Genomic DNA, 24,692 nt, shown 5'->3' on the forward strand with positions numbered 1-24,692 from the left:
CGGGAGCATGAGTTCACAGATGGTGATGGGGAGCCTCAGCTGTGTTGTCAGCTACCTGAGGTTAGCTGTTTCACAGAGAGCTGGACTAAACTCCAGGTCCCCCTTCTACCGGGTAGCTAAGGGGCACTTCTCACCCATTCTGGGATGGACAGACTGTTAGGGAGAGTTAGGCTGTGTTAGCTGTGGATGAGGCACATGCCCACCCAGGAAGTGGAAGAACAGAACACAGGAGTCCTGACCATTGCCCATTAGCTATGTAAAGATGTTTTCAGTTTTGTCCTCAGGAAACCTTTGTGGAATATCCTTTGTGTCTGAAGAACCATGCTGATGGCAGGGGGCAGATGAATGATACTCTTTTAATGGGATTGAGTGTTTTGGGTGTACCTTTAATTCTTGCTGAAGACACATTTCCTTCCCTCCTCCCCTTTCACCACATGCACGTCACTCCTTTTTTTTTTTTTTTTTTTATATCTAAAAATGCTTTTATTTCTCTTTCATTCTCAAATGAAAATTTAACTGGATACATTTAACCAAGTACCTCACCTTTGCTCCAATGTCACATTCTTAATGAGGTGACCCTGACAAACCTTTAATAACTTTCAAACCATTTCCTGCCCCAGGCAGTATCAATTCCCTTACTTGTTTTTACCTATTACATAATTCACCTATTTGTTTATTGTTTATTTCCTATCTCTCCCCACTAGAATGTCAATTCCATGAGGGCATGGATTTCTGTCTATTTCATGCACTATGTATCCCAAGCGTTTAGAAAAATACCTGGCAAGCAGAAGGTGCAGAGTTTTAAAAAAATAAATTCATTGCACTTGCTGAGTTTGTTGAATGAATATAGAATTCCTGATTGACTTATTTTCTTCAGCACTTTGGAGATATTATTTTATCACCTTATTCTATCATCTTTGGTATCTTTTTTTTTTGAGAAGTCTATAGTTATTCTTCTTTTGTTACTTTTTGGGTACTCTACCTCTCTTATCTTTTAAGATTTTCTCTGTTTTTGATGCTCTGCAATTTTACTACAACATGTCAGATGTGGATTTGTTATAATTTATCTTGCTAAGTACTTAAGGTTGCTCCTTTAGCTTGAAGATTTACTTTATTTCTAAAAATTTCTCAATTGTTATCTCTTCAAATATTGTCTGTTTCCCATTCTCTCCTTCTTGATTCCCTATTAGATGTGTGTTAGAATGTCTCATTCCCCCTACCATGTAACCAGGTTTTCCTTTTCTTTTTCATTGTTTTACTGTGTTGGGTTCCAGGTCATTTCTTCAGATATATATTCCAATTCAGTAATTCTTTCCTTGACTGTGTCTAGTCCATAATTTTTAAACTTTGTTCAAAATTTAATGATATTTTTTTAGCTGTTACAACCAGGAGAGTGCTATTGGCATCTAGTGGGTAGAAAACAGATATGCTGATAAAATTTCTGTTTGTATATTTTTCAAATCCATCTTTTTTAATGTTTTAACATGTTTGTTTTATGGTTCTTATTCCTTCCTTTTTCCAAAAGCTCTTTTGGATTGCTCTATTATCTCTAGTTCCTTAGATGTAAATTATCCCATTTGTTGCCTCTTGTGACTCCTCCCTCAAGGCAGTTAATTTCCTGATGTGGTCTGTAATCTTAGCTGTAAGCCCATCTTCATTGGGCTTGCTCTCTGTAGAAGTCCCATGTACCTGGGTATGACAATGTCCTTACAGAGAAAGTTTGTGTTTGCCTTTACTGGGTCCCTTGGTTCCCACCAGTTCAGATCTGTTTTACTGTTGTTTTTGTTGTTACTATTGTTTGTTTCTCAGTTTGAGGGACCCTGCACTTTGCAGGTGTGAAAAACTTAAACCCTACTCCCAAGCATCTCTGGGCCTGATGCATCCTTGATGTTGCACACACTTTTGCATTTGCTCACTCCTGTGCAAACTACCTCATGCCTCCTGGGATTCTGTTTCGCTCTTCTGCTTCAATCCAGGATAATGGGGGATAATTAACAGTTTCTATCACACCCATTAAATTATAAACCACCCTAGAATTAGGATTCTGCTTTATACCTTTTATGAAATTCAGTGCTCACAAGGAGCTCAATAAAAATCTCTTAATAATGATAATTAATCCTTTCGAGATGTTTCCTGTTTCTTAAGGTGGGATTGTATTGCTATAAACTTCCCTCTTAGAACTGCTTTTGCTGCATCCCATAGGTTTTGGGTCGTCGTGTCTCCATTGTCATTTGTTTCTAGGTATTTTTTAATTTCCTCTTTGATTTCTTCAGTGATCACTTCGTTATTAAGTAGTGTATTGTTTAGCCTCCATGTGTTTGTATTTTTTACAGATCTTTTCCTGTAATTGATATCTAGTCTCATAGCATTGTGGTCAGGAAAGATACTTGATACAATTTCAATTTTCTTAAATTTACCAAGGCTTGATTTGTGACCCAAGATATGATCCTGGAGAATGTTCCATGAGCACTTGAGAAAAATGTGTATTCTGTTGTTTTTGGATGGAATGTCCTATAAATATCAATTAAGTCCATCTTGTTTAATGTATCATTTAAAGCTTGTGTTTCCTTATTTATTTTCATTTTGGATGATCTGTCCATTGGTGAAAGTGGGGTGTTAAAGTCCCCTACTATGAGTGTGTTACTGTCGATTTCTCCTTTTATGGCTGTTAGTATTTGCCTTATGTATTGAGGTGCTCCTATGTTTGGTGCATAAATATTTACAATTGTTATATCTTCTTCTTGGATCAATCCCTTGATCATTATGTAGTGTCCTTCTTTGTCTCTTCTAGTAGTCTTTACTTTAAAGTCTATTTTGTCTGATATGAGAATTGCTACTCCAGCTTTCTTTTGGTTTCCATTTGCATGGAATATCTTTTTCCATCCCCTTACTTTCAGTCTGTATGTGTCTCTAGGTCTGAAGTGGGTCTCTTGTAGACAGCATATATAAGGGTCTTGTTTTTGTATCCATTCAGCCAATCTGTGTCTTTTGGTGGGAGCATTTAGTCCATTTACATTTAAGGTAATTATTGATATGTATGTTCCTGTTCCCATTTTCTTAATTGTTTTGGGTTCGTTATTGTAGGTCTTTTACTTCTGTTGTGTTTCTTGCCTAGAGAAGTTCCTTTAGCATTTGTTGTAAAGCTGGTTTGGTGGTGCTGAACTCTCTCAGCTTTTGCTTGTCTGTAAACGTTTTAATTTCTCCATCAAATCTGAATGAGATCCTTGCTGGGTAGAGTAATCTTGGTTGCAGGTTTTTCTCCTTCATCACTTTAATTATGTCCTGCCACTCCCTTCTGGCTTGTAGAGTTTCTGCTGAGAGATCAGCTGTTATCCTGATGGGGATTCCCTTGTGTGTTATTTGTTGTTTTTGCCTTGCTGCTTTTAATATGATTTCTTTGTGTTTAATTTTTGACAGTTTGATTAATATGTGTCTTGGCGTATTTCTCCTTGGATTTATTCTGTATGGGACTCTCTGTGCCTCCTGGACTTGATTAACTATTTCCTTTCCTATATTAGGGAAGTTTTCAACTATAATCTCTTCAAATATTTTCTCAGTCCCTTTCTTTTTCTCTTCTTCTTCTGGAACCCCTATAATTCGAATGTTGGTGCGTTTAATGTTGTCCCAGAGGTCTCTGAGACTGTCCTCTGTTCTTTTCATTCTTTTTTCTTTATTTTGCTCTGCAGCAGTTATTTCCACTATTTTATCTTCCACCTCACTTATCCGTTCTTCTGCCTCAGTTATTCTGCTATTGATCCCATCTAGAGTATTTTTTATTTCATGTATTGTGTTTTTAATCGATGCTTGATTCATCTTTAGTTCTTCTAGGTCCTTGTTAACTGTTTCTTGCATTTTGTCTATTCTATTTCCAAGATTTTGGATCTGGGAAATAGAATCTTGGATCATCTTTACCATCATTATTCTGAATTCTTTTTCAGGTAGACTGCCTATTACCTCTTCATTTGTTAGATCTGGTGGGTTTTTATCTTGCTCCTTCTCCTGCTGTGTGTTTTTCTGTCTTCTCATTTTGCTTATGTTACTGTGTTTGGGGTCTCCTTTTTGCAGGCTGCAGGTTCGTAGTTCCCGTTGTTTTTGGTGTCTGTCCCCAGTGGCTAAGGTTGGTTTAGTGGGTTTGCACGTCACTCCTTTAGGGTACTTGAAAAGCCTTCCCAGTTTAAAAATCTCGCTAGGTGCACAATGGACCTAGTTCCTTCTCCAAAGTTCTCCATGACCTGGAACAAGGGGAGGGAACTTCTGTTTACCAAGCACCTGTTACACACAAGGCATTTTATATCCTACCTCATTCAGTCCTCACAACTGTACTCTTCAGGTATCACGCCCACTTTTAAGGTGAGGAAACCAAGGCACAGAGAGGCTAAGGAACTTACTTGGAGTCGCTAGGTTTGAACCAGGGTGTGAGACGCATAAGGCGTGCTCTTTCCACGCCACCCGGCCGTCCCAGTGGTGCTCGGCTTCATTGCAAGCACTGCCCTCAATTTCAGCCATTGTCGGCTGCAGGAACTGCTCTGTGAGGGATGCCGATTCATGACCCTGGGTCCTGACTTTCCTCCTAGGCTACCACTGTTGGCCATGTGGTCAGTGACACGGTAGGGAGGAATTCTTGGGTGAGGACTCATTCTCATGGCACGTCCCAGCTCCAGGCTGTCAGGCAGGGGCAGTGGCTTCAGATCCCAGCAGGTGGACGTGGAGCAGCCTACCAAGGGGCTAGGCAGCTAGAATTATAGGGGCAGTTAGGGATCGGGGGGCACTTGCAGCTAAGAGTGATCCCAAAGTTCTTACATATCCACCCCATCTATCCACATGCCCATCCACCCATCCACTCACTTATCCATCTGTCCATGTGGCACTTCACCCCACAATCAGAACACAAAGGTGGAGAAACTGATTTTCTTGTTTTCTGTGACACCTCTCACTTCTCCCAATCATTGTGGGGAAGTGGGGTGACCTCCCGACTGGGAGTGCCTCTGCCCTGATTCACTCCAACCTTGGGCAAGTCACATCTCCGCGCTGAGAGTTTGGGGAGCTGGAAAAACCTCAGAGCTGCCTCACGCAGGCCATTTCTCTTATTTCGTCAACGGGTGACAGAGGCAGAGAGTGGGGAACTGACTTGCCAAGGTCAGATAAGGAATTAGTGTTGGATTTGGGACTGGATGCCAGGGCGCTGCCACTCATTTGTAAAGTGGGAATGGGAATCCTGGCTCTCCTCACTTCCTGGGATTGTAGGGAGGACCCCACGAGATAAGTGGTGGCAAAGCGCTTTGAGAAGTGAAGTCACCAGGGCAGAAAGTCCCAGAGGTGCAACCAAGGCCCCAACTGCTGGACCAGCACAGATCCCACAATGACCACAAGGGGTCAGCAGACGCATGTGCACTCAGCTGGGATCTGCTGGAAGGCAGACCTGTGAGCCAGGGCCTGGGAGGGAGATCAAATCATTTAATTCCTGGCGACCCCTAGCACAGACAAGAGGATGGATGCATCCCAGCCCAGCCCAGTGTTGAATCGGGTATTACAATTCAGAGCCTGGTCCAGCCGCTGACTCGGGAACTCTGCAGGGCTTTGAGGGCTCAGGGGGCTGGGCCAGGAGCAGGCCTTGACTGGGACCTCCTGTCTCCCCCAGTAACCTTTCTCTGGGCTTCAGCTCTCTAACCTGCAACTGTTCCAAGCGGGGTGGTGCTGGTGGTTGATGTCTGCACTTCCTTCTGTTCTCAAGCCTGAGATGTGGCACAGAGCTTTGCACACATAATGCTCCATAAATGTCTGCTGAGTAAATGGGAGCAACTCCTGCCCCGAGCAAAGCCAGAAAAATCCAGGTCAGCTTGTGGCCACAGTTACAAACGTAGATGCTGGTTTGTGTCTCCTTTACTCAGGAAAAGAGATGCACAAGCTAAGAGGGAGGCAGGGCAGCATGTAGCTAAGAGCACAAATTTGGAAGGAAGGCCTCAGTTCAAATCCCAGGTCAGCTGCTTTCCAGCTCTATGCCCCTTAGCAAGTGCCCTGTAAAATAAGCCGGTGTAGATTTCCTCTGCTGTTATGCAATTAGATCTGGCTTACCTCTTGTCCCTTTGCCGAATGAGAATATCTGGCTGGAAGCTCTGAGTAGGGCAGAATGAGAAATAGCAGAGTCAGGAGGGCTGTGTTCTGTGGTGCCAACATCCACTATGCAAGCCCTTGCTGACCTCAGGTGTTTCATTCAGTTTCTTTAGAGAAGAGACATGTTTTCTGCCTGGGAGAAATGTTACCTGCACTTTGCAAACTTCAGTGTAGAGAGGGGTAGGGCAGTGGGTTGGAGCAGTTATCCTCCCACCCCCCCAACCCCCACCCTCGCCCCCGCCGTCCCTGCTCCAGGTTGTATGTGAGTCTGTTTATTATGCACTGAGCAGATACGAAAGGATATTGGAAAATATGTGTATGGCATACAAATAATACAAGAGACCCATGGGCTCACAAACCTGTTTGAGGAATAAAACCCCCCATTTTAGTTCCCTGTTCTCACTCCTACCCTCTGCCATAACCTGTTGACTTTGAGCCCAAAGCTTCCCTGGATTCTCTCAAGCCAGCTGGCTCCTACCTCCTCTTTAGCTGACTTAGACAATGTTCTCAGCTGCTGCTTCCACCTGTTTTGCTCATAAGAGTTCTCATCCTCTTTCCATATTCTAAGCACTTGTTGAAGTCTCTCATTCATCAGTGATCCGTCTTTCTTTCTTTCTTTTTTTTTTTTTTGGCCATGCCACACGGCATGAGGGATCTTAGTTCCCCGATCAGGAATCAAACCCGTGCTCCCTGCAGTGGAAGCTTGGAGTCCTAACCACTGGGCTGCCAGGGAATTCCCTCAGTGATCCATCTTTATTTAAAATTGAAACACCCCCAACATGGCCTTCCCAAGCCCTCTTAACTGTTCTCTTTTTCTCCATGGCATGTCACCTTCTAAATGATTTATTTGGTATATTTCTGTCTCTTACTAGAATGTAAGCCCAGGATGGCAAGAATTTTTGTCAGATTTCTTTCACTGCTCAATCATCAGGGCATAGAAGAAGACTTGGCATATGATATGAATTGAATGAACATTTGTTAAATAAAGTCTTCTTTCTATTTCTATTGCTGTTGAATGCTTAGTACTTTTGGAATTTTTTATACTTTTGTTTCAGTGGGGTCTCTTTGGGTCTCAAGAAAGATGGAAGGCAAACATGGGTTCTTGTCAGATACCCTGAGCTAAAAGTCTCAGTGTCAGTGGTCCTTAATGTGGAGGGATCATGGACCCCTTTAAGATTATGATGAAACCTACCACAAGTCGGCACTTACACTTAAAATTTACATATAATTTATGAAAACCATACACTTCATCTTAAGGACTTGTTCTCTTAGAACATTTCTGGAAAGATGTGTAGAAACTATCAACACACTAGCCCCAGAGAGGAGGAAGAGGGGAGTTCTTCTTTCATTATATATCCTGTATACTTCAGTTCTATATAGTGCAAGCATTACAATTTCAAAGTTTTAGAAACCAGTTAAATATTTTAAAGAAAACTATGTTCTAACCTCTTGGGGTGATCACAAGCTCACATGTGTTCAGGGGCCAGGGAGGTCAGTGCACGTGGCTTTAGGACAACAGGCAGAGGTGGGAGCTGTGGCTAAACGGAGCTTGCACACCCCACCCCAAGATGCTTAAATGCAATGGCATGAAAAACATGGTGTTGATCAAACTTTTCTGGCCTGTTTTTTAAAAATATATATATTTATTTATTTTTATTTTTGCCTGTGTTGGGTCTTCATTGCTGCCCGCGCGCTTTCTCTAGTTGCGGAGAGTGGGGGCTACTCTTTGTTGCGGTGCAGGGGCTTCCCATTGCGGTGGCTTCTCTTGTTGCAGAGCACCGGCTCTAGGCGCGCGGGCTTCAGTAGTTGTGGCACACAGGCTCCAGAGTAGTTGTGGCGCACAGGCTTAGTTGCTCTGCAACATGTGGGATCTTCCCACACCTGGGCTCTAACCCCTGTTCCCTGCATTGGCAGGCGGATTCTTAACCCTGTGCCACCAGGGAAGCCCGGGATAGATCCTTTAAAATCAGTGATGTTTAACCTTTCTGGGATCACAGACTCCTTTGGGAATCCCATGGAAACTAGGGACCTTCCCCCAGGAAAATGCACAGACAGGTAAAACTCCACAGTCTACTGCAGCATCTTCACAGACCGCCAGCTAAGATTACCCAGGGATGTCCAGGAGCTCCAAGAACTTCGCTTTTGGATGCGTTCCTTGTACTAAAACGCTCGGCTTACTAAACTCTTTCTCTATTCCTTTAGAGAGCCTGAACTATGTTGCCACTTAACGGCGAAGTGCCCTGGCCGAAGCAGAGGCCAGCTGGCCCAGGTGGTGGTGGGGCGGTGGCTTCGGGCTCCTGAGCCTGGTGGCAGCGGGAGGGACCCATAGACAGGTAATGGCTGCCATGGGGGGCGGTGGGCGTCCTCCTCAGCTTTTAGCGTCATCCGGCTGGGCCCCTGCGCTTCGGGCGCATGTTCTGGGTTTTGGGGGAGCGAACCTGCCCGGGTCAGAAGCGGGGAGCTCCGGCGCGGGACCCGCGAACAGAGCTGCGCTGGGAGCCGGCGGGCTCCGCATTCATCATTGTTCCCAAAGCGCCTGGCACGGGTTGGGGCGCAGGCAGGGATGGTGGTTCGAAGCGCGCCGTCCCTTCCGCTCGCCGAGCTCTCGCCCCACAAACGTTTCCTGGGCGCCTTCCAAGGGCCAGCCCCGGAGCCGGGAGCTGGCGACGCAAGGGAGGGACGAGGGTCCAAGTCCAGCCCGCTGCACGCCAGGGTGAAGGAGCACGCTGGCGAAGGCGGCGCGGGGCGCACGGGCAGCGGAGAGACCCGCGCGCGCCCCCGCCTCGCGCTCGTGACGGAGCCCCCGGCCCCGCCCCAGGCCTCCGCCTCTCGCTTCCCTCCTCCCCCTGGCTCGGCCGCGCTCCGATCGGCGGGCTCCATGGGGAAAGCGGCCGCTCTGTGCCGAGGCGGTGGCTGTGGCGGCCGCTCCCGCGGGCTCTCGTCGTTCTTCACCGTTGTCCCCTGCCTGTCCTGCCACACGGCGGCGCCGAGCATGAGCGCTTCCAAGCCCGGCTCCGAGCCGGAGCCCAAGAAGCCTCAGCACCAGGCGGTGCCCCAGCCCAAACGGGATCTGGTGTCAGAACAGGTGTCGGAGCCAGTTTCTGAGCCGGTGCCAGGATCGGAGCCTGAGTCCAGGAAGATGTCTGAGCCAAGGCCAGGGTTCAAACAGGAATTGGAACTGCTGCAGGGTTTGGGGACCGGGTCAGGGCCCCGGGAAGAGTTGGGCTCAAGCCTGGGGGCTGGGCCCTTCACCAAGGCCCCATCCGAGCAGGTGCTGGCGCTGGGGCCAGTAGTGGGGAGCGTGCCCTTGACCAAATTCGAGTCCGGGTCGTTGCTGGCATCAAAGACCCCGCGACCAGGGCAGGTGAAGACACATCTTGGGGCTCCAGTGCCAGGGAGTGGCACGCCCTCCGCTCTCCCGATGGTTTCACTTCCTCTGGACAGCTTGAAGGGCTGGCTTCTCAAGTGGACCAACTACCTGAAGGGCTACCAGCGCCGCTGGTTCGTGCTCAGCAACGGCCTCCTGTCTTACTACAGGTATGGAAGTGTCAGGGTGGGTTGGCTGAGTTTGGAGGGTGGTGATGCTGCAGCCATGGTGACAGAGGGCATCCAGAGTTGGAGGGCACTGCCACTGGCCTAGGGATGTTTGGGAACTCGCACTCCAGCAGGAGAAATAATGCCTCTGGCCAACCTTCAAGGGCTGGGACCCTGACCTCAGGCAGGGGAGCCCCTGTGGACATGACCTCTGGCAAGCTTGGGTCTAGGGAGTGAGCAGTGACGTTGGAGTGAGGGAGTGATTTGGGACCTCGGGACCCCTCTGGTCCTGGTAGTTGTGGGACCTGGGGCAGCCAGCCAGAGTCAGCCCCAAAGTCCTTGATTCAGGAGCTTTCTGGTTCAGGAGCTAAGATCACTGTATTAGGGACTGAGGGGGACAGTAACCTTGTTCAGTCCTTGGGACCCACTCATGGGAAGGGCTCCTGCTCCCTCCTCAGTTGGTCAGACTATTTCCCACTTTTCCTGGTGCCTGCTGGTTGCTGGGCCTTGGCCTGGGGGCACAGCAGGCTCACAGATGCATCAGACGTGGCTTCTGCCCTTCAGGAGCCCATCTTGTCATTCAGCGGAGAACCAGGAAGCATCCCACTGTGGCCTTTCTTATTCTAGAAGCAGTGTGGGATTCAACAGTGAAGTCCAGTGGTGAGGTAGCTAACACTGTGTTCCACTGAAACGGATTCAAAGGGGGAAAGATCCTGAAGGCTGTCTAGGTATGTTTCCTGGGGATGGTTGGTTTAAACTTTGAGATCTCTGATCACTCTATACTATCAATTCTCAAACCTGAGTGAGCACTGGAATTCCCTGAAGGGCTTATTGAAACATCAAGTGCTCAGCCCCCCTGCTGAGTTTCTGCTGCAGTGGGTGTAGGAGGGGCCTGAGATTCAGCTTTTCTAACAAGTTCCCAGGTGATGCTGCTCTGGACCACAGTTTGAGAAGCACAGCTCCATTGTTATTGCAAACAGGAGGGCCCTGCCATTCTGTTTGCTGAAGCTCGGGTCACTTTGCTCACTTCACTCGGCTGGGCAGTATCTCTTCAGGTCAACCACCAGAGCATTTATATGGTCCTTCCTTGCCTTTTTGGAGCACAGCTTCTAGAGGATAGTTGAATCTGTGATGCCACTGAGAACTTGGGAGCTCCACTGAACTTAAATGATGGTTCCCACTCGAAGTGGGGATCACTGCCTTTAATTCCTGGCAGGGGAGAAAGCTGACCTGTGTTTCTATAAATTTATTTATTTATTTTGTTTTTGTGTTGGGTCTTCATTGCTGCACGCAGGCTTTCCCTAGTTGTGGCGAGCGGGGGCTACTCTTTGTTGCAGTGTGCGGGCTTCTCACTGTGGTGGCTTCACTTGTTTCGGAGCACAGGCTCTAGACGCGAGGGCTTTAGTAGCTGCAGCACAAGGGCTCAGTAGTTGTGGCTCGCAGACTCTAGAGCACAGGCTCAGTAGTTGTGGCACACGGGCTTAGTTGCTCCGCGGCTTGTGGGATCTTCCCGGACCAGGGCTCGAACCGGTGTCGCCTGCATTGGCAGGTGGATTCCTAACCACTGCACCACCAGGGAAGCCCTGACCTGTGTTTCTAATGTGTTCATCTCATGTGGTGTTGTTGGTGCCCCTTGGCCCACTTGGCTGCACCATGCAGATCACAGGACAGAGTGTTCTTAGAATTTGGCAACTGAGCAAAAAGAGATCCTTTTCCAAATGGTGTTTTTATCCCACTTCCCATACTCCATCAGGTGTGTAAACATTTCACCAAGGCATACAATGATGGGGATCATCAGTGATTTGCTATAAATAAGTGTCACTCTGTCTCATAGGCAAGGGACATAACACATAGGGCATGTTGACTGTGGACCACACTCTCTGTTTTATGTTATGTTCATTTATTTCATCCTTGAAATCACACTGTGAGGTAGGTTCCAGGATTGTACAAATGAGGAGTTCTGAGGTTTGCCAGAGGGATGTGGCTTGTCCAAAGTCACTGGGAAGGGTAGGCAGTAGAGAGAGATTCTGACCTAGGCCCTTTGCACTCCAAAGTCTGTGCCTGTCCCAGATGTGTGTCCTAATGCCTATTCATCCTTGAGTTCAGCATTTCTGAGTTATCTGCATTTCACCAGGTACTACTAGGGGTCAGTAGTTGAGGTCAAGGTAATGTTTATGAGTCTAGGGTCCCACAGTGGCAGGAAGACCTAGTTCTAGTGGAAGTAAAATCTGACCTTATGTATTTTTGTTTTATTTTAATTGGAAGAGCAAAAAAGTCCCTCTTTTTTTCTTAAGATAACTATGTATAGACAGTTAGCATTTCAAGATTATCTCAAAAGTGCAGATTCTCTGGGTAATTAAGAAAAATTCTTCTTGCTTGCTGACAAGGTTGTGGGGACAAATACTGGTTTTGTGGGGAGAAGGGGGTGGGGACAAGTTTTCTTGTTGTGTGCTTTCACAGTCCAGCTCTGTAGTTTCATTTGTGGACATTTCTAGATTCCAAGGTGGGCAGAATTGTTGCTCGACTCACTTGGGTAGGATGAATGATCCCTGACATTTGTACAGCCGTCTCCCTCCTTTAGCCCCAAGTGAGGCCGGCCACGAAGACGTTTTCATTCCCATTTTAGAGGAAGGGAAACTGAGGCTGAAGGAGCAAACTTTAATGGTGTATCCTGAGGCACCCAGCTTGTGGGCTGGGCCTCCAGTGCCACAGGAGATGAGTCAGTCTCCAAGTGCAGAAAAGACCCTTCCGAGGTGGAGCTGGAATCACCACTTCTCCCTGCACTCCAGTTTTGCCTTCTGGAAGACGGCTTTGGTCTGCTCTTCCTCGGGCCTCGCAGCACTTCAGATGTTTGACACCACTCTCCTGTCCCTGCTTCTGGTCTGAATCCTGCCTTCCAGACCAGGCCTGGCTGTCCTGCCTGCTGGGCTCAAGGACTGAGCCCCCTTTGGGCCTGCTGCTCCCAGTTCTGACAGCACAGGTTATCCAGGGGTCCATTTGCACCCAGCGCCGGGCATGGGTCACCTCCTCCAACCTGCCCCAGACCCCCAGTTCTCAGTAGTTCTCCAAGTGTGTGTGCTTGGAATAGAGGCAAATTCAGGTGCTCGGAGCTGCAAACAGAACGAGAGAACTTTTTTTATTCATGATCTCCTTTCCTTAGGGGTCAGGTAGAGTCAGCTTTAGTCCTGGGATGACAGCTGGGGAAGGAATCAGAGCTGCTTCTCTTGCTAGCTTCCCTTTTGGAAAGACCACTCTCTAATTTTTTTCTTTTAATTAAGTGAAGCCTTAATTGTTTGGAGAAAATGAGGGCACGTGTCTTGTCCTCCCTCCCTGATCCCATCTTCTAGCTTTCCTCCCTCCAAGATAACCATCATCCCAAATCCTGGTCACCGTCCACTTTCTTTTCTTTTTATTTAGTTTTATCTAACCTATATGCAATTTAAAAAAAACAACACATTGTTCATTTCAACCATTTGAAACTTTATTAAAAAGCATATTGTACAGCATACGATTTGGGGGGACTAATTTTGACTGCTTTATAACAGCCCAGGATGTGAGCACAGTTTTTTACTTATTCATGCTCCTCTTGATGGGTGACTACAAAAATGCTTGTACACGTGCAGGCGTTCCTCTTGGGTGAAGTCACTGGGTTGTGGAGAATGTGAACGCCAAACTCCTTTCCAAAGCAGTTGTGTCAATTTATAGTCCCACTGGCAAGAAATAAAGAGATTTTTGTGGATCTCTATCCTTTGCAGAACTTGGTATTGTCAGCATTGATTTTGCCAATTAAATGGTTATTGCACTGTAGTCTTGAGCTGCATTTCAATCCCCATTATTTTTACTTTGATAGAAAATCAGTGGGGGTTTGGATTAGAATTTCTCCATTAAGTATCGCTTCCTCGAGTGCTTCTGCCCTAGATTTTGCTGGAAAAGCTCACTCGATTGCTCAAGTTTATTCTAAGGGAGAAAGTACATAGTGCCAACAGCTGGGCTTAGTAAATTTATATTATCAAGAATAAAAAGATGCTCTTTGTAAATACTGTCACATATAGAAAGTATTTCTGGGAGGTCTGGGTAATTGTTGGTAGGTTTTTACTTCTTTCCAACAATGTGCTAGGAATATAAATACAGGAGACCAGGTTCTTATTTCATTGCCTGGCACTCTTGATCCCATATCTATCTGAATATTTGAATACCAATAAGGGGAATATGGTTTTGCGGGAATATGGTCTTTTTTTTTTTTCTTTTTTGGTTGTTAGTTCCCATTAAAAAAATTTCATCTCCCAGGGAACATGGAAGAATTAATAAATGATGCAGAATTTTCAAAGGTATTAGCCCCAGCAAGTCCTTACGGAAAGAGTGTTTCAAACATAAGTTTTATCCACATTAATGACAAGATTGATTTGATTAAACAAAATTCTGTTTTGTTGTATACAAGTTGCCTGTTTGGCGACATTATAAATGACATCTATTTCCCAGGAAATGATTTCAAACAAAATATGAAACAAAAATGTTTTGTTTTAATTTATTATTGTTCAGACTGATGTATGGGTAGGAATGGCAAAGCCAGTTAGCAAGGAAGGGCTCAAAGAAGTTAGTCTGGGTCTATAAGAAAGAAGGCTACAGTCAAGTGAAAGTAAGTTTTGAAAGTCCTCTGGCTGAGGAAGCCCACTGAACATATGGTGAGCTGGGCCCACTTTGGGGTGGTGGCCAAGATATCTTTGCCTCTAGGATGGATCAAGTACTCCTTCCTCCAGTGGGGCCAACTCTCAAAGGCAAACTCTCATGGAGACAGTATTTTTTTTTTTAAATAAAGTTTTATTGGAACACCGTCATGCCCATTCATTTTGTCTGTGGCTGCTTTTTTTTTTGGCCGCACAGCTTGTGGGATCTTAGTTCCTTGACCAGGTATTGAACCTGGACCCCCAGCAGTGAAAGCATAGCATCTTAACCAGTGGACCACCAGGGAGTATTTTTTTTTTTTTTTTTTTTTTGTGGTATGCGGGCCTCTCACTGTTGTGGCCTCTCCCGTTGCGGAGCACAGACTCCGGACGCGCAGGCTCAGCGGCCATGGCTCACGGGCCTAGCCGCTCCGCGGCATGTGGGATCCTCCCGGACCAGGGCACGAACCCGTGTCCCCTGCATCGGCAGGCGGACTCTCAACCACTGCAGCACCAGGGAAGCCCACCAGGGGGTATTTTTAATATCAGTTTAGGTGATGCTTGAAGGATGGAGATGGAAAAGACTATCCAGTTGCAAAATGTCCCTGAAAACATGAAGTTGAAGGTGCAAGTCTTCAGGTTAAGCCACTGGGGTTTCCACCTCAGAAGGTGGCCTTATTATATTGGATTCAGCTTTAATTTGAAACATCATCCAGTGTTTCATACTGTGAGGCCAGGTAGGAGGCTGAAAAGGAATGCCCAAGTTGATAATGTGTAAACATTGGTTTGAAGTCCGTTTCTTTAACGTTTAACACAAGGGTGTTGCAAAGAGCCTGTGAGTGGACTGGCAGAGTGTTTTGGAGAAGCACAGTGCATTCTTAGCAAGGTCTAGTGATAAGAATTATGATTTTCCCCCACAACCCACTCCTCTTCCTGACCTTCTTCTTTCTATGAATAGCTGAAAACCTCTGAGTCATGCTTGCTGCCTCCTACCTGCCTCACCCCACATCAGGTGGAACTGCTGAGCCCTGCCTGTCTCCTTCCTTTCATCCATCCTTCCTCCCCATTCCTAGCGCCACATCCTGGCTCAGGTCTGCCTTCTGCTGAGCTGGTGCCCCAGCCTCCAGCTGTTGCCCTGGACAGGGTCCCTGGTGTGGTGCCACCTCCCGCCCTGAGGGCCCTGGATTTGCCTGTCTTCTCCAGGCATCTCTTTCAACAGTTCCATCCCCTGTGTTAGCAGTCCCCCACTTTGGGTTTTTCCCATTTGAAATATCCACAGTAGCCCCAGACTGACCTAAGGACCACATCTTCCTCCTTTGGGAGTTTACAGGGTTTGTGTAGGGGCATCTCTGCAGACAGCTTTGTGCCAAAGGGACACTGTGGCCAAGTTTGGCATCTTCTTCGTGTTCTACATGAAGCCTAGCACGGTGCTTTGCCACTGATATACCCTCAGTAGCTTGGTTAGTTTGAATGGATGAGTGAGTGAATGAATGAGAATTGCCTGCAATTTTATGGGGTTTCAGAACGCAAGTATGTTAGTGCCAAACTCGGACTTTTCTTAATTTGTTTTCAATTTTGAAAACTTGTTTGCTGAAATAAGATTGGGAAGATGAATTGGAGGTTGCCGGCTTAGCCAGGGGTGCTGGAAAAGTGATAGTTATGAAATGCAGATTACTTGGATATGTTATGTTGACAGATTTCAATGTGTTGAAATAGGCTCCTCCATGAACCAACAACCTTGTATCTGTGGTCCTCATTTGTATTTCCATAGGGTTACAAGGGTTTGTGCATGTTGTCTCTGTGTCCCTAGGATGATTTGTCACTTCATAAAGTGTGGCAGTGACTGGATGAGTGGGGTGTAAAGATAAAGCTTTTAAAAGGGCTTTTCACAATCCCAGAGCTCTTTAAACTAGTTTCATGTGCACCCGACAGTTTGCTTTGCATGTGTTATATGTGCAGGACCCTGTGGGAAGCAGGCAGTGTGTCAGAGGTGAGGCCTCTGCCCTAAAATGTTAGAGCTAACTGTATAACAGGCCCTCACAAACATGAGGTTCTCGAGGTTCTCTGTGGTGTCAGAGCAATTTCCAGTTCACGCTTGTGGTGAGGAGTGCAGCCTCTTCCTTATTGTCCTATTAAATGGGGGAAGAAGTGGGAACTCGTGGGCAGCACCAACCTGCTGACTCAGCTGGTGCTAAGGCACCCACCCACCTCACATCGGGGAGACTCCTTGCTGGGGTGCCATGTTGGGGTCTCCAAGACTAACCCAGATTCAGTGACCCACTGGGAGGACTCCCAGCACTCGGCTCGAGGTGTGCTCGCAGCCTGCTTTATTACAGTGAAGGGAAGCAAAGCACAAGCAGAAAGGGAAGAGGGGCATGGGATGAAATCTGGGGAAATGAGGCACAGGCTTCCAGGGCTTCTTTCCCAGTGGAGTCATGCAGGACATGCTAATTCCTCCAGTAGCTGGTTGTGACACACGTGTGAAAGGTTGCCAAGCAGGGATGTTCGGTAGAGACTCAGTGCTCAGGGATTTTATTGGGGGTCTGGTCATGTGGGTACCCTCTGCCTGGCACGGTCCCAGAGTCCAGGCTCCCAGAAGGAAAGCAAGTGTGCAGCATGGACCACACATTGTCTGCACGAGCAGTTTGGGTGTAGTCCGTCACGCTTACCGGTTAGGGGAACCCCGAGGTGTTGCAGGAGCTTGCCAAATCCAGACTCTTAGGGCCAGCTTTGGATGCAGGCCTTTCAAAGGATGAGCAGTCTCCGGCTCACCTCCTTCCTCCCTGTGGACTTCAGTGATGTCAGTCAGGTCAAGACCGGCGCTCACTCTGGTTCAAGGAGAGCAAGTGCTTCCGCTTGGCTCTGCATGGAGAGGGGCTTCTTGTTTCCTGCCAGGCTTGCAGGGCGTCTCACACAACTCGTGGTCCGCTGCTCTGTGTGCTGAGGGCCTTCTCTTTGGGGCCTCTGCCCACGTGGTTGGCCCTTGCTTGCTTCTCAGGCACTTTTCTGACCTAGACCTCCCCTGAGGCCCTTTGGTGGCTCAGGTTTGCAAGTGACAAGGGTACACTCGCCACATAGACCTCCTTCCTCCGCAGGACCTTCCCTTTTGTGCCTTTGGTGGAGTGTCTGGTGTGAGTTTTTCAGCTCCTGCTGACCCTTTTACCTTCTTCAGGGAGGGTCTGTTATTCTAAGATTGGGGCCAGTGAGCAGTCTAGAACATTGTGACAGCAAGCGTACAGCAGCTTTGGTTGTATCAGTCATTGAGGGCCAACAATGTACAAGGCAGCGTGGGAGACAAGCACAGGTACTGTCATCAGCCCACTGGGTGGAGGAGGGAGGCCTGCATCCATCTTGTTCCGTCAGTAAGAGCCAGCGGGTTCAGGCGCAGTGCCGTGGGGCCTCCCAGGGGCTGGATATTCAAGCCTGCGGCTTTTAAACTGCCTGTAGTCTTCTGGGATGCAGTTGGCAAATGATGTCAATAAAGAAAGACAGGCCTGTGAAAAGGATGTGAGGTTCCTTAAACCAAAATCAATATCTCCTTATCCCAGGGGGAAAGAGATAAGGGGGAAATGGGCCTGTTTCCTGGAAGACTACTCTGGATACTGACACGTGGAGAGGAGGAGATGGTAGAAAACACCCCTGAACTAATTTGAAATTGGCAGCTTCATGTGCGGTGAGTCACGTGCCAGGTGTCACCACACAGATGTGGCTTTAGGAGGCTCATCACACACACGAAGCAAACTGTCAGTGAGTTTTAGGGTCATGCTGGGTGCTGTATGCTTTTCTTCTTTTACGAACGACTCTTTCCCACGTCCGTTTCCGTTTTTAAGTGTTCTCAGAGTCTTGATCACTTAGCTTCACTCCTCTCAGCACCTCGTCATGTGCTCAGCCACAGCTCTGCACCTCAAATGCTGATTTAACAATCTCGACTCACACCATTTGATCTGCATTGCTGGGCCGTTGCCTAAACCAAGAAGAGGGCAGGTGGCATTGCTGTGCTTGCATCGGAACCTGCCAGATTGTGTGGTCCTTTGAAGCAGCAGTAGGTGCTGTCTTCCTAAAGTATAAATTATAGTTTGTGGCTTCCCTGGGCTCACCACTCACTGCCCTTCCCAGTTGGGTCCCCCCACCCTCCTTCCTCTAGCCTTGACTCTTCTTCTGCCCAACTCGCCTCATTCCCCCTCTGCAAACCACGTGCCTTTCACTCTCTCCTCCAGATCCCTGCACCTGCCACCCCCTGCAGCAAGGAGAACCCTCCTCATTGCTGCAGACATCCTAGCCGAGCAGTCTAATTCCAGGTCATCTCAGCCTGGACCTGCCTGGATTCCCCTGCCGTGAGCTGGGCTGGAAGAACCATCCTTCCTCTGATGCCCCTTTGTGTGTTGTGTCATTTGGCCGTGTACCCCTGGTAGCTGGATGTTGGTTTGTCTCCTCCCCACCAGAGCATGGGGCTGTGTCTTCCCACTGTAGTGTCCCCTGAGGGGCTGGGCATAGCACCTTGTACTTGTGGATTCTCAAATTTCAGTGAAGTTTTTTTTTCCCATAGAAGATACTTTGTAATTTTAATCCTTCTACATGTTATAAAGACCATGAACATGCAGCCTGGACTATAGCAGTAGCTCAGGGGGAGTCACTGAATTGCCAGGAAATGGAGTGACCACGGCGGGCTACACATGGCCCAGCTTTTCAGCTCCTTTTCTGAGGCTTATCCTGATGTGATGACATTGAGAGCTCACTGTTTTCATTTACCTTTAAAACTCTGTGTTATAAAGAATTTAAAACTTATATAAGAGTAGCCAAGAGTATAATGAACCCCCGTATACCCATTATCCAGTTTCAACAATTATTAACTTCCTGGCCAATCTTGCTTCATCTCAGTGCCCCCACCCCACACCATTTTGAAGTAAACCGCAAATATCACACATCACCTGTAAATATTTCAGTATGTATCTCTAAAGGATGAGGATTTAAAAAAACATATCCACAACACTGTTGTTACAACTAAAACAAATTAGCAATAATTCCTTGTTATCATCAAATATCCAGTTAGTGTTCAAAGTTTCAATGGTCTCAAATGTCATAAATTTTAAAAAAATGTTTTATTTTATATTGGAGTACAGTTGATTAACAATGTTGTGTTAGTTTCAGGTGTACAGCAAAGTGATTCAGTTATACATATACAAGTATCTATTCTTTTTCAGATTCTTTTCCCATTTAGGTTATTACAGAATACTGAGCAGAGTTCCCTGTGCTTACAGTAGGTCCTTGTTGGTTATCTATTTTAGATATAATAGTGTGTACAGTACATGTCAATCTCAAACTCCCAATCTATCCCTCCCTCCACCATAAATGGTTTTTTGATACATTTGTTTGTATCAGGACCTAAATAAGGTCTACCTATAGAATGTCCCACAGTCTAGGTTTTGCTGATTGCATCCTCCTGGTGTAGGTTAACATGTTCCTGTGTCCTCTGTAGTTCCTTAATTTGGTAGATAGATCTAGAAACTTGATCAGGTGGTTATGTGTTCTTCCATCAGGAGCTCATAATGTCTGGTGACTTCTAGGTCTATGACATTAGCAGGTGGTAACAATCAGTCTTAGATTAACCTAGTTCTATCATTCTTCCTCATTTATTAGAAGGAATACTTCTATAAAGAGAAACTTATCCTCATCTACTACTCATTGGTTACTCAGGGATACAGTTCACACAGGAAAGGCAGGATAAATGCCATGTAGCCCTTAATGAGGCTTGTATTATCCTGCCTTAAATTTGCTTAGTAGGGGGGTGTCTTCAGTTGGCTCTGGAGTCCTCTGGAAAGGACCCTGATGGTATTGATAGCTTCCCATGTCCCGCTTGAAAAGATGTTCTAGGCTCTTTTTGAACTTGTCTTGGCTCAGCCCTGGAGTCAGCCATTTCTGACTATACTCTGACTGAGAGGCTGGCTGGTGCTAGGATGAAGCATATGGAAACAGGATTTGGCCTTGACACCAGCCTACTTTGACTTGCAGGAATCTTTGAAAAGAGGGGAGACAGAGGTATGAAACCTCGCTGTTCTATTTGTCACATGTCCTCATGAGCTGGGCAGAGGCTGTCCTATCTATATTTAAGGTCTTTGGTTCATCAAAGAAAAATTCAATGCATGAGATGAAAATGGTGATGGAGACCATACCCTGTATTTTTTCTCTGTTCTATCTTAGATTCTAATAATGACCACATTTGAACAGTGCTTAATGGTGTATAAGGTGCTTATGCGTGTGTCATCCCACTTGATGACAACCCAGGGAGAAAGGTAGTTATTATGTCCTGATGACAATTGAGAAAGCCAGGGTTTGTCCCACTGCAGTGGCATCGCTTAGTGGGTGGCCTAGCTGAGATCTGAATCCAGCACTTTCTGGAGTTCCACACCACCGGAGTCTGTCCTCTTAGTGTCAGAAGCTCTGACTGTCTTTCCACCCAAACAAGCCATCCCTCCAGCTCTCCCTGGGGTAGGTATGTCCCTGGTCCACTTGGAGACCTGTGAGTGGGCAGCCTCCCTCAAGAAGGGATGGTTGGGGGGCCTTTGCCCCCTCTTGATTCCCCACCTGTTACCTTCATTCAGGAGGTACCCTGTCTGACTCACCTGTCTTCAGGATTGGGCCCTGCATGTGACCACACAGCAGGAATGCTGGCTCTGGAGGCCTCATGAAAAGCTAGTCTCATCCCATTGTGATCAGGTACTTGCTCAACAGTGAAACTGTTGGCAAGGACAGCTGCCCCTGTGCACTAGGCTTATCAGTTATCTATTGCTGCATAACTTGGAGGCTTAAAACAACAACAATGGTTTTATTATCGCTCACAGTTTCTCTCAGTTGGGAATTCAGAAAGGGCTTGGCTGTACAGTTCTGGCTTGGGCCCTCTCATGGGGCTGCAGTCAGCTGGTGGCTGGGGTCGGAATGGCAGGTTCTGGAGCATCTGGAGGCTGGCTGGGCACCTCTCTCAATCCATAGAGTCTCAGGGCTTCTCCCTGTGCTCTGTCCACATGGCTGGTTTGGGCTTCCTTACTGCATGGTGACTTCAGAGCAGCCAGACTGCTTCCCTGGAGGCTGGCTTGCCTCAGAGGGAGCGTCCCAAGGAAACAGGGCAGACATGCACAGACCAGACCTGATCCAGAGACTACATTTTCAGCAGTACCACTTTGATCACTAGACCCACAATTGAGGTCAAAGTGGCTTCCTAGTAATTTTTACCCTTCAAATCAATAACATGGGACATATTGAGCCCAGGAATTAAGTCTACAATTGTCTTGATTTCTTAGGCTTTTTGACAAGTAGCAAAAGCTTTCCAGAGCAACTAGAGCGATGTGTGTGTGTCTAAAAAAAGCTTTCTTGTGAGACCACAGAATGATTTTACAAAGCCTGCCTGGCAGTTTGCATACTTTTCTCATTTCTGATGTCTGCTTTACTTCTTATTTTCCTCCCTGTAGTCCAGTCTGTTCTGTTTTTTTGCTCCTTGGGCCATGTGGCAGAAGGTGGCTGCTGCCTACAGCTCCTGAGTTCATGAGTTACAGGTATAACCATCAATACAGCAGAGGCTGTCAAACTACCTTAATCCAATTTCTATGAAGGAAAACTGGATTGGTTCCATTTTGGCCAAGTTTAATCAACTGGAGTCTGGGAACAGGTCTGGGTCAAAAATGACTGCTCAGGCCACCTGGGAGTGGGGCTGGGGCAAAGTTCCAAGTAGGTTTGTCAGATTTAGCAAATAAAAATATAGAATACCCAGTTAAATATGAATTTCAGATAAATATCAAATTTCAGAATAAATAAATAAAATTTCAGTATAGGTATATCCCATGCAATATTTGGGATATACTAAAAATTATTTGTTGTTTATTTAAAATTCAAATTTAACTGGGCCTCCCATGATTTTTTTTTTTTTAATAAATTTATTTATTTTATTTATTTATCTTTGGCTGTGTTGGGTCTTCATTGCTGGGCGTGGGCTTTCTCTAGTTGCGGCAAGCGGGGGCTACTCTCCGTTGTGGTGCATGGGCTTCTCATTGCAGTGGCTTCTCTTGTTGCGGAGCACAGGCTCTAGGCGCGCGGGCTTCAGTAGTTGTGGCACATGGGCTCCAGTAGTTGTGGCACGCGGGCTCTAGAGCGCAGGCTCAGTAGTTGTGGCGCACGGGTTTAGTTGCTCCGCAGCATGTGGGATCTTCCCAGAGCAGGGCTCGAACCCGTGTCCCCTGCATTGGCAGGCAGATTCTTAACCACTGCTCCACCAGGGAAGCCCCTCCCATGTTTTTTTAATTGTACTATATATTTTAGCTTAGGACTGTTTTTTTCATCCTGTATTTTATCTGGCAACCCTATTCTTTCTTTTTTTAAAATTAATTAATTTATTTTTGGCTACGTTGGGTCTTCGTTGCTGCGTGCAGGCTTTCTCTAGTTGTGGCGAGCGGGGGCTACTCTTCATTGCGGTGTGCGGGCTTCTCATTGCAGTGGCTTCTCTTGTTGCAGAGCATGGACTCTAGGTGCCCGGGCTTCAGTAGTTGTGGCGCACAGGCTTAGTTGCTCCGCGGCATGTGGGATCTTCGTGGACGAGGGCTCGAACCCATGTGCCCTGCATTGGCAGGCGGATTCTTACCCACTGCGCCACCAGGGAAGTCCCTGGCAACCCTATTCTAAGAAGAGGACAAGGGCAATGCCACATAGTGTCTGCTACAGCCCTTCCTTGCCTGTTCAGAAGCTGTCAGTAGTGTAATCTTAAATATGTACCTTAGAGGGCTTTATTTCTCATAATAACACTTGTCATATTTACTATGTGTCAGGCCCTGTGCTAAGCACTCTGGATGGATTATTTCATTTTATCCTTTGAATGAGCCTAGGGGTTATTGGTTCTATTATTACTGTCCCTGTTTTACAGATGGAGAAGTGGGTCTAGAGAGGTTGAAAAGGCTTGAAGATTTCACGACTAGTAAGTTGCATAGCCAGATTCAAGTCCAGGCCAAGCTAAGTCCAGAGCAATTGTTCTTAGTTACTACACTGTCCTGATCCCCTTTTCCCCCAAAAGTTTTGAAAATAGATGTGTTTGAATTAGAGGTCCATGTAGTTTACCCTTTGTCTGTTCTAAGGATCCAGTGGTCTAGCTGCTGGATAGAAAGTGAGAGGAAACACATGAAAGTACCTACTAGAACTCCTCCTGGGTCCCAGGAGTTCTCTCAGTCCCAAATTGTCCAATTCTTAAGTATTAAAATATTTCCATCAGATCATGTATGGAACCACATCTTTCATAACCGGGGTCTAGCCATCGTTAGAGTTGATAATCTATAGGCTGTAAAGACAGTGGGAAATCAAGCTCACCCCCAGCCCTGCTGCCTTTCTTGGTCATTAATTAGCAGTGTATTTTTTAAAATATTGGTAAAAACACATAACATAAATTTACTATCTTCACCAATTTTAAGTATACAGTTCAATAGTGTTAAGTATACTCACATTGTTGTGAAACAGATCATCAGAACTTTTTCATCTTGTAAAAATGAAACTCTTTACCCGTTAAACAACTCCCCTTTTCCCCTTCTCCCCAGCCCCTGGTAACCGCTATTCTACTTTCTGTTTCTATGAATTTGACTACTTTAGATTCCTCATAAAAGTGGAATAATCACAGTATTTGTCATTTTGTGACTGGCTTAATTCACTTAGCTTAATTTCCTCAAGGTTCATCTATGCTGTAGTATGTGACAGGATTTCCTTGCTTTTTAAGGCTGAATAATATTCCATTGTATGTATAGACCACGTTTTGCTTATCCATTCATCTGTCAATGGACATTTGGGTTGCTTCTACCTCTTGGCTATTGTGAATAGAACATGGGTGTGCATCTCTTTGAGACCCTGCTTTCAAGTCTTTTGGATATGTCCCCAGAAATGGGATTGCTGGATCATAGGGCAGTTCTATTTTTAATTTTTGAGGAACCTCCATACTGTTTCCATCATGGTTGCACCATTTTACAGTCCTACCAACAATGCACAAAAGTTCCAATGTCTTCATATCCTTGCCAACACTTTGTATTTTTTAAATATTTATTTATTTTATTTATTTCTTGGCTGCGTTGGGTCTTCGTTGCGGTGTGCGGGCTTTTCTCTAGTTGTGGTGTGCAGGCTCCAGAGCGTGTGGGCTCTCTCGTTGAGGCACTGGAGCTCAGTAGTTGGGGCATGTGGGCTTAGTTGCCCCGTGGCTTGTGGGATCTTAGTTCCCCAGCCAAGGATCGAGCCCAGGTCCCCTGCATTAGAAGGCGGATTCTTTACCACTGGACCACCAGGGAAGTCCCTGTTTTTTGTTTTTTGTTTGTTTGTTTTTTTAATAATGGGCATCCTAATGGGTGTGAAGTGATAGCTCCTTGTGGTTTT

At 46.4% G+C, this 24,692-nt stretch overlaps 1 protein-coding gene across 3 annotated transcripts in view; it reads left to right on the top strand.

The window, feature by feature from the left end:
* Positions 1 to 24,692, top strand: part of OSBP2 (oxysterol binding protein 2) — a 177,857-nt gene that overhangs the window by 7,799 nt on the left and 145,366 nt on the right. Inside the window, exon 1 of one of the 3 annotated variants that reach the window (XM_082641519.1) lies at positions 8,962 to 9,648. The exons of 1 other annotated variant lie outside the window; for it this stretch is intronic. In XM_082641519.1, the coding sequence (XP_082497645.1) occupies positions 8,990 to 9,648 (659 nt within the window). In that variant the 5' untranslated portion in view covers positions 8,962 to 8,989. Of the gene's footprint in view, positions 1 to 8,961; positions 9,649 to 24,692 lie in introns of those variants that run through there. One more of the 3 variants, XM_082641518.1, reaches the window with a different exon arrangement.

Source organism: Mesoplodon mirus (genome assembly GCF_964341445.2).
Source record: "Mesoplodon mirus genome assembly, chromosome: 13".
Taxonomy (NCBI): Eukaryota; Metazoa; Chordata; class Mammalia; order Artiodactyla; family Ziphiidae; genus Mesoplodon; species Mesoplodon mirus.